The following is a 9981-nucleotide window of genomic DNA, read 5'->3' as shown; positions in this document are numbered from 1 at the left end:
ATCGTAAAGCAAATTAAAGAACTTTTTGCTACCTATCTTTTTATGGGGAAAGGAAATAAATGAAAGTGGGAAAATGGCCACTGACATTTCAGCTCCATTGGCACTGTTGCCTGCCTTGCGAAGGGCTCCCCAAAGTAGCAGCCTGTACCAGTTCCTCCCACTAACATCAGTGCTCCTGACTGTCTATAAATAGGAGTTTGACAAACAGCTTTTTTATTTTTTTTTACCGAGGCTCCAGCCACATGCTAGGAAGTGCTTTGCTCTAACTGGAAGCTGCCTTACAGCCTCCTCAGCAGCAGCCTGGAAAGCTGCTCGGCAGAGCAGCACTTTACATACATACAGAGGATGCTGAGGAGGCAGAAGCGAGCTTGCACACATGGGGAACTTCTCGGCAGTGTTGTAGTTCTGTATTCCCTGAAGGTACTAATGAATGTAGCCTGTAAAAATGAATGTGCTTGTAACAAGCCCCTCTGGAGGCCAATTGCAAAGGCTTTATGGTGTTTTTTTTCCACAGGGCCTGTGTTTCACACTGTGGGAACCTTTGCTTCCCTGTGAACAGAAAAGGGATTAATTTGAGCTTTTAAGGTAAGTAAGCTAAGCTAGGTGGAGCTGATTTTTATGTCTGCTGAAACGTGACTAATTTCTTTGATTTACAGAGAAATATCGCTACCCAATATGCATGATTATTGTTGTGTAATGTTTCTTTGCTTGTGTTGGACCTCAGTTTACCGTTTTCCTACATGCACCTCTGGGGGGAGCTGCCTGCGGCAGTTACTCTCTGAAAGATGGAGTTTATCAGCTGAAGTGGTAACTGTGTTAGCTTTACATATGACCTGGCAGGATTGGTTTTGGTGAGTTTATAAAATTACATTAGCACACACACTCAGCCTGTCTACAGAGTTGCTGCTACAGAGGAGCTCTTATTGAGATGGGAGATCATAATAGCTGGAAGACAGTAAGAAATAGCTTCTGGAGCTGTTGTAGCTGTAAGCAGCTGTGGAGAGCTTTGAGTCTATTTCAGGGCAAAATCAAGCAGGTGCCTTGTATGACCTTCAGCAATGGTTTCAGCTAACCTGCTGGATCTTACTCTGGAACAAATTGCAGGCACTCTCTGGGAAGCAGACAAGCCCATGAGTTTAAACAGGCATGGAAGGTTTCAGGCAGCCGCAGCTACGAAGTTACTTTGGCAAACAAACACTCCTTTGTCAGCTCCTGTTTGTTAGTGCTCTCCTTTGGTCCAGCTCCTGTAACCTGACTCTTATCTCTAGCAGTTCACCTTCAACAACCACCATTCTTTTGCATGTTAACGAACCCGTACCCTGTTGGGGTACATGATAAGCATGTACCCTGTTGGTACATACCTTTCCCTACCCTCCCCCACTATTTCAACAGGACATGAGGCCTGAATATTTCTCTTCTCCATATTGGAATAAATTAATGTGTGAAATCAACTCGTATACTCTCGACTAAATGAGGAGAGCAGCTTGTAGCTTTCAGTGTAGTGTCTTCTGAAGGGGGTTCACTAGCATGCACTGAGGATGCACACCATGGAAATGAGTCATCAGGAAAGCCAGTGCAGCCCTTTCAAATGAAATGAAAAAAGCCCTGCTTAGAGAAGCAAACCTGCACACTTCTTTTCTCTCTCTCAGATAATTAACACAGAAAGCAAAAAGCTGAGTTAGTACATCTCCTACAGACCAAATTCTTCTCCCTATATAATTTAATCTTTTAATCATATGCATTACTATAGGAAGGAGAGAAATTGTTATTATGTTACCCACACAGACTGAAAGTATTAGATCTGGGTTGAAAGTGTGGTGCTCCTGCAGCTGTCAAACTGCTCCCCACAGGTCCCTTAGTTTGGCTCTGTGGTATCATTGCCTTCAAGGAGCGTGTCAGATGAAAGACTGCTTCAGCCTCCCCCTGTCATGCACTGTGCTGTGCATGACAAATTTCACTAGCAGAGGGCTACAGATCATGGTCTGGGGTGGATGTGAGCAGGCCAGGGTGAAATACACACTACAAATGACATCTTGTTTTAAAATCAAAAAGGTGAGAAAGAAACCCTGAGAAAAAAGTTGAAATGGCATTGCATAGCTGTAACAGGACATAGTATATTCAGTATATCCACTACTCACACAGGAGATGAAGGATTTTCTCTAACTTTGTATGAGAGCCAGCATTCAAATGTATCCAGCATTCTAAATTATATCTAAACATGATAAAGCTATATATAAATACTGGAAAAATAAACTGTCATACCACAAGCTGTATTTTAATAACACAGCAATGGGGTATATTTTCATAGTAATTTCATATTCTCACTTGTGTTTTAATCTGTATGTCGCAATCTACATCAGATTGATAACAAATATGCGTACGTTCTCATTCTGTGAGTTCAGTGGTCATTATATTCTTCTAGCTGCCTTTTTTAGTGTTTCTTTCCGATTTACTGGACTTGAAACCAAAAGGAGCAGTTACATTTCATGAACATTCTTTTCCTTCAGGCATCAGGATGTGCTCACAGTCACACACCATGGCTGGCTCGCATCATCTGGGAAGAAACCTTCAATTCTGAGATCCTAGACAATGCCTACAAGCCACTGAATCTCATCATAGGGGTGCCTGCCTTTGCCATTGGAAAGTAACTGAGCTGCTCAGTGGGCACAGTTCTTGGGTTGGTGCACTTCCTCCGTGGAAAGATTATTTTGGCTTTTGTCTTCAGCAGAACTGAAATCTGTCGCAATCTGTGACATAAACTTATGCCCATGTATTGTGTCCATAAGCATAGAAGCCTACACACAACAGACTCAACACCTATTGCACCTGGAGCATGTTCAGTATTCCTGAAGTATTCCTAATGCCCTATGTGCTTTGGTCATTAGAGCTGTAGATAGGTGGTTGGTTTGTCAAAGCAGGGATAATATACCTGTTCATTGGCTTCCTCTATACTTCACCTATTAGAATCCTGGAATAGTTAGGGTTGGAAAGGACCTTAAGATCATCAAGTTCCAACCCCCCTGCCATGGGCAGGGAAACCTCACACTAAACCTTATCACCCAAGGCCTCGTCCAACCTGGCCTTGAACGCTGCCAGGGATGGAGCATTCACAACCTCCCTGGGCAACCCATTCCAGTGCCTCACCACCCTAACAGGAAAGAATTTCCTCCTTATATCCAATCTAAACTTCCCCTGTTTAAGTTTTAACCCACTACCCCTTGTCCTATCACTACAGTCCCTAATGAAGAGTCCCTCCCCAGCATCCCTATAGGCCCCCTTCAGATACTGGAAGGCTGCTATGAGGTCTCCACTCAGCCTTCTCCAGGCTGAACAGCCCCAACTTTCTCAGCCTATTGCATGTATAGTGCATGAATCCTTGCAGCAATAGCTGGACAATACTCTTCATCCCTTGTCTTCTTCCATTTGTTAAAACACCCTCCGTAAGCCAACATGCATCCCCTGGTGTCTGTTGTGCTATTCACATGTGGTGTCTGCAGAGGTACACCAGGTTTGTGGGCTGCTTCTTGGAGTCAGCAGAGAAACATTTCATGAAAGGCTATTGGGTGAACTATTATATCTTCACTGACAACCCTGAGACAATTCCCAACGTCTGGCTGCAACCTGGATGAAGGTTTGTCATTGTTCCCATCAAGAAATACCCCAGCTGGCCAGAGATCTCCATGCTCAGGATGGAGGCCATAAAAAAGCACATTGCAGAGACAAGCCATCAGGAGGTGGACTACCTCTTCTGCCTGGACATTGACATGGTGTTTTACAATGCCTGGGGGCCTGAGACCCTGGGTGATATAGTAGCAGCTGTACACCCTGCCTATTTCAGTGTCCCTTGAAGCCAGACCCCTTAGGAGAGGCAGAGCTCTTCAGCAGCCCACATCCCTGATGAAGAAGGGGACTTCTGCAGAGGAGGAGCTGTGTTTGGAGGGCTTATCAAGAAGGTCTGTGATTTCACCAGGATCTGCCACATGACCATCCTGATGGACAAAGCCAATAAGATCATGGCAGCCTGGCAGGAAGAAAGGAATCTCAACAGTCGCTTCCTCTTCCACAAACCCTCCAAGGTGCTTTCTGCAGAGTATGTATGGGATGCCAGGAAGCCAAATCCCCCTAAAATTCACCTAATGTTTTTCCACAGTGGATAAGAACTACAATGAGATACGAGATTGACCATCTGATCTCTGCAGAGATGTCCTCCACACACACTCCTTCCTCAAAGCAACTAAATACTAGCTCCCACAGAACATGCCCCACCATGAGTTTTTGTTCCCAGTGTGAACAAACTGAGAAAGGAAGATGTCATGGTTTCTCTGGAGAACAGAAGCCTTAATGCATTTTAGAAGCAGCAGCTGAAGTGGAGGTGAGAATGAAAATGTTTCCAAGTTCCTAATCTTTGTCAATACAAGCCTCCCACTTAAGGCTGCAGCACACAAAAAAGCATCCAAAAGGCCAGTTACCAAATGCAAGACTTGTCCTTACGGCAAGGCTGCAGATGCCTTTGCCTGACTGTTTTCCTGAGGCCTAGCAGAAACTTGTCAAAATCAAAACAATATTTACCATCCCTGTGGAGAAGACCTAGAGTTTTAGTAAAGACCTTTTCACTTAAAAAAACCCCAACAAACCAACCCCCGAAAAACAACCCAAAACCAACCGAACAATAAACCCCACAAAAACCTAAACAAACAACTTTGCAGGGCAATAAATTCCCATGCTTTGTGTTTCATGCATTGGAATTTAAACTCACAACACTCTTTGTCAGGATCAGGAGGAAACTTGTGCTCAGAGCAAGTTATACCTGATTAGTGTGCAGCAGGATTTCTTGGACCTCAGTAGAGAGCTGGTGCCAGCCGGTGCCAGCCATTGCCCTCAGTAGGAACCCTGGTCTGACAGGACGTGTGTGAATTTATATATTCCAAATTGCAATCTGTCTTTTGGAGACCTGAGTTCAGACAGAACTGGCACAGCTCAGACCCAAACTGAACTTCTTTGAGTTTACTGCAATCACAGATGTGCTCTGAACCTTTTCCCTGGTTTACATGTCTCTGTGGACTACGTAATCTTTTCCTATCCATTCCTCCAGTCTTTTCCAACTTTTCTAAGCTCTGTGAAATAAATTGGCTAGAAGCTGCTGGAACTTACAGTAAAAACCTGTATGATGCATTTCCAGCAAACAGGGTGATTTCATTTTATAATGAAATGCTCCAGTGAAGCTGTGAGTTCAGTATAGAAGTGGAATTAGGTTGGGTTTAACATTTGCTCTGTGGGAATGTGATGAGAACCTAAACCAGGCTTTAAAACCTGACACTCACTCAGGGGAGCAGGCTGGGGGTGTCCAAACAGGGGCACAGCCACGGCTGGGCAACACTGGCTGTGTAGCTGCCAGCTACGATCACAGCATGGAGGTCCAGGTGCCACCTCCCTTGCTACAGCATGTCTGCCGCAGGCAACATCTCCCTTACCTCCTGAGGTGTGCTACCAAAGGGCTGTGCACATCTGCACTGTGCTCGTTTAATGGGAGAGGGGAGAGACACCACAGGGAGCAGTGTGGCAGCACTGTATGGCATGGAGAGAAGAAGCAGGAGTGAAAGGGCTAAGCTGGCTGTTTCTAAGGGAACAGGTTTTTAAAATGGAGAAAAGAGAAGGGAAAAAGGGAAAAAGAGCTCATTCAGCAGAAAGAGAGAAAATGGGGAAGAGCTGCTTGACTGTACTTGCTTCTCTTCACATAAGCAAAATGCTGTATGGCAGTGTATCAAGTATTCAAAGCTTTAGGGCCCCACCACTGCTTGCAGATGACTTAATGAGCCATTTCAGTCCTGCATTAGCTGGAACGGATGTGGCTGTGCTGTGCTAGATTTCTTACAAAAGCATTCAGATCCAATATAACCATGAAATGATATAGCAGCCACACATCCATAGATCAGCTCTGCCAATGCCTAGCTTCCCTTATGCCTTAACTCTCCTCTAAACTGGTCTGTGTTTGCAGGCACTGGGCTTTGTGCTGTCATACTGAACTCCTGTGCAGATATGCACAGCCTGTGTTAAATCCACCATGAGAGGGAGTTCTCCAGCACAAATCATGTGTGATAGAGCGTGGTCTCTGTTTCTGGGGTACCTGCTCTGAAAACCTTTAGTGAGAGGCTTGGTCTGCAGCTCTGTTTCATAGCCACCTTTTGGCCAAATCCAGGACCCTGTTGGCATTGTGGTAACGGCCTGACTTGTGCAGTGCCATTCTCCCCAGGGGAAGGTCTTGTGTCACATATTAGGTGACACAGTGCTGCCAAACAGGGCTTCATTTTGAAGCAATACCTAGAAACTCTGTCTCTAGGAAGCAGGAGAATGTGACTGCAGAAGCACGCTCCCCAGTGCAGTGTGGGAGATGCTCCCTGAATCAGCTCATGCCCTCCTCTAATTAATGAAAACCTGGCCTTCTGTTTTCATCTCCTGATGATTAATCCCCTTCCCCCAACACCAGCAGCAAGCTTTCCTTCTCTCATTTGCATTGTGCAGCCTGAGGCTTGTGGGCCTTCCCAAGGGTGGGAGCTTCCCAAGGGCATACTTTCTGATCTGAATCCCCCATTGACATCCATTACTCAGTGGGGAAACTGAGGCATGTGGTAGTAAGGCAGCAGCCTCGTACTCTTGCATGTGAGGTTTTCCTCCATTTGCCACAAGGGACAATGCTTGTCTTACATGTCCTTGTGTCAAAGAGATTTGGACTTGGAAACACACATGTAGTACTGCATGAAAAGGGGGTAACCACATGTAAATAAATCACTGGCCGATTTATACTGCTTTCATGGCATTTCCAACTCAAGCTCTGTTTATCCTTATCCAAGCCTCAGATCAGTAGCTTGTTGCCTCCCCCATGGCCCCTTATTCCATCCACTCATCCATCCATCATCCATCCATCATCCATCCATCCATCCATCCATCCATCCATCCATCCTTTTCTACTTGGCTGGAACAGACTCATCATTCATTGTCTGTTTAAGAACCCCTTTGACAAGCTTTTTCTCTCCTTGTCCTGGCTGGTGATTTGCATAGTGCATTCATCCCCAAAGGGAAAACTTCTCAGGGGATCAGAAACAGAAACTTCCAGCACTGAATATGATCCAAGGTGAGGACAGACCATGATCCTCTTGTTCTCCTCACTGACAGGAAAAGAATTACCTCCCCTAAGCCAGACCAGGACCCTTTTCTGCTCCTATTCAGTTTTCCCTTAACCCTCCCATGTGTTGTGTTGCCTGACATTACTGACCAGAAATATTATTTTGAACCACTTTGATATGGTATAAAAGGGTAGTTATGAAAGGACTGGCCTCATCAAACCTCTGTGAGAGATCTGTGGCCAGTATCATGGAGATGAGATTGTCCTGGAGCAGACATGGATGAGGAAGGATAAGAACATCAGTTGCACATTCCCTGAATTAAACCAGCATGGGGAATGTGTGTCTGGCTGGGTTAATGCAGGTAAAGCGCCATGGTGGTGGGAAGGATCTGGAAGGCTGTGAGCTCTCTGCCAGAATGGCTGGTTTTACTATCCTGCCCTTTGTCTTAACCTGTTTAGCCTGTGGCTTTGTCTCTCTGTGTCTGCACAGGGACTAGTCTTGGTTGCTCACTAGTGAATGAGATGCACAGAATGAGTTTCTTTCTCAGTGGGGGTTTGCTTTAATCTCAAAGGGCAGCTCTAAGCACCAGGGTTACTATTTTCTCACTTGAATTGCCCCTGCTGTGCCTTGCCTCACTGCCCCAGCAAGTATCTGGGATCCCCAGATGTGAACCACACAGAGAGTAAGGACTGCTCTGCATGTGGAGGCACTATGGCAGCGACAGCACTTCCAGGGACGGCAAGAACTGAAGAAGGAGTTTACAGGAGCAGTTGCACATTACTCATACCAAATCCCCCATCCTGCAGCTCTGCTCCACATGTAGGTCCATAAAATCAAATCATCCAGGAAAGCACTCCCAGCAAAACACATGGGAGTAGATGTCTGCCTACACACCTATCTCCCTTCTTTCTCTAAGCACAAGAGTAATGCTTGTCTTGGGCTAGATTTAATTTCATGTAAAACCAGTATAAAGTCATGGGAATAGCCAGACAGATTTAACCAAAAGTCTCTGCTGCTTGTATGCCCTCCTCATTCCCCAGCCCCTGCCGAACCTTTAGTTAATTTAAAGGAAGTCTGATAAGAAATTTTTAAAAGTGCTTAATTCTGGGGTTTTGTTTTGCTGGTTTTGTTTTCAGTTTCTTTCACCGTAGCGAGACCTTTTGAAGTATGTATTTTCCCACTGTCCAGCACTGACACCGTTATTCTAACCACACGGTGCTGCCCTTCAGCAAGATCCAACGCTACGGCGCACCCGTCGGTGCCCCGCGGACCGGGAGCATCGCACCGGCTGCATGCAGTCGCCACGAAGAGTGACGCGGCCTCCTCTCGGCTCCTGCTTCTCTTGACATCGCTGCAGAGGCAGAGCGCCGAGAGCGCGGAGCCGTCGCTCTCAGCCCCTCCGCTCCAGGGCAACCCCGCTCCGGAACCTCCCGCAGCTTCTCCCCGCGCCCCCTTTCCGCGCACGGGGACGCGTTCTCCGCCCCGCAGCGCCCGCGGGCCCCGAGTCTGGCCCCGCCCCCGGCCTCGCCGTCCCGCCCCGCCCTGCCCTCGGCGCTCCCGGCCGCGCTCGGCGCTGGCGCTGGAGGCTCCCGGGGGCGGCGGAGCTCCATGGCCAGCGCGGTGCGGCGGTGACCTGGCCCCGCGGGACCCCGGAGCGGGGCCCGGTGGCTCTCCCCCGCGGCGGGGCTATGCGCGGGGCATGATGATGATTGACACTCAGGTGAGCTGCGCGCTTCGCCCGGCGGCTCCGTGCCCCCGGAGCTCTCTCGCGGTGATCCCGAGCTCCCGGCTCCGGTGCGCAGCGGCGTGGGCGGCCGGGCTCCGTCCCCTCCAGCACCAAGCGGGGGGCGGGGGGCTCGCGGTGGGTGCTTAATGCGTGTGCGGCGCTCCGGCGCTGCGGGCTCCTGTTTGTTTTTGACCGCTGCGGCGGGGAGGACACCGTCTGTGCAGCAGCCCCGGCCCCGATGTGCAGCGAGAGCTTTGGCCGGGGAGAGGCCGAATCTTTTACAGGAGGGAATCTGTTCTTGTTCTGTTTCTTCTCCGTTTGCTTTCCGGCTGCGCAGTGGGTAAGTGCTGCCGGTAGAAGCGGGAGTGAAGGACTAGGAGTGAAAGCAAGACAGTCTGGGACAAGGATCTGGCTGGCAGTGTGATGCTGCAGCCGTTGCTGAGCTGTGTGGTTGCTGGCAGGCTGCAAAGCTGCATGCTATGCCACCAGGCCAGGGCCGCAGCTCTTCAGGCAGCACCTAAGCCAAGTGACACCTAAAGGTCCCTTGTCCCTGCCTGTGTGTGTTTACAAGGCTAAATGAAGCTAAACTGAGCTAAGGTGGACAACAGCTCTATGCTCACAAATCCACTGGAGCTTCGGGGGCAGGATGAAGCAGAGGTATGAAATTTGGGGTCTTATCAGAATGGGGTGCTTGGTCGTGATACTCTTCTGACTTTATACTTCCTATTCCTCTTCTCATGTTCCCCTCACAACACCAACCCTGGGAAGGGAAGGGGAATCTGTGCTGCTGCCCTTGTGGGGGTGGTAAGGTAAGTGGGCAGGGATGGCTCCTGGGAACCCAAGAATGAGTAAAGGGAAGGGCTGATGCTGTGGTGGAAAAGTGGGCAGGGATTCGTGTTTTTGGACTGGAAAATATGCGTACCAGAGCCACTTCCTGCACCCATTGGGTCTGTTTGGTCTGGACCTCATTTGCCTTGGTCCAGCCCTGTAAACAAAAGCTGAATTAGCTCTGTTGGGAGTGTGTGAGGCAGGAGCCAGCATGCATGTGTGCTAGACTGTGGCATGTCCCTTTGGAAAAGGGGATTGGCAACCAAAATACTGGGGTTTCGATCCTGACCCTGCCAGAAGCCAAGA

The 9981-nt window shown here is 48.3% G+C and overlaps 2 protein-coding genes across 2 annotated transcripts in view; both read left to right on the top strand.

Moving 5' to 3' along the window:
- The first annotated feature begins 3355 nt into the window (after positions 1-3355).
- Positions 3356-4639, top strand: LOC133211758 (globoside alpha-1,3-N-acetylgalactosaminyltransferase 1-like). Its single transcript, XM_061352348.1, is given in 2 exon segments — positions 3356-4138; positions 4140-4639. Coding segments are annotated over 2 exon segments (813 nt in total). The 5' UTR covers positions 3356-3368; the 3' UTR covers positions 4183-4639.
- Positions 4640-8737: 4098 nt separating this feature from the next.
- The window catches only part of RALGDS (ral guanine nucleotide dissociation stimulator), a 56585-nt gene continuing 55341 nt past the window's right edge, over positions 8738-9981 (top strand). The window contains exon 1 of the mRNA XM_061352343.1: positions 8738-8841. Coding sequence (XP_061208327.1) covers positions 8821-8841 — 21 coding nt within the window. The 5' untranslated portion in view covers positions 8738-8820. The remainder of the gene's footprint in view (positions 8842-9981) is intronic.

This window comes from Neopsephotus bourkii, unplaced genomic scaffold (genome assembly GCF_033783945.1).
Source record: "Neopsephotus bourkii isolate Nb327-2 ecotype Australia unplaced genomic scaffold, CSIRO-AGI_Nbou_v1 NB_659, whole genome shotgun sequence".
NCBI classification, from domain to species: domain Eukaryota; kingdom Metazoa; phylum Chordata; class Aves; order Psittaciformes; family Psittacidae; genus Neopsephotus; species Neopsephotus bourkii.
Note: the sequence above shows the minus strand (reverse complement) of the source record. Positions and strands in the feature narration are given on the sequence as shown.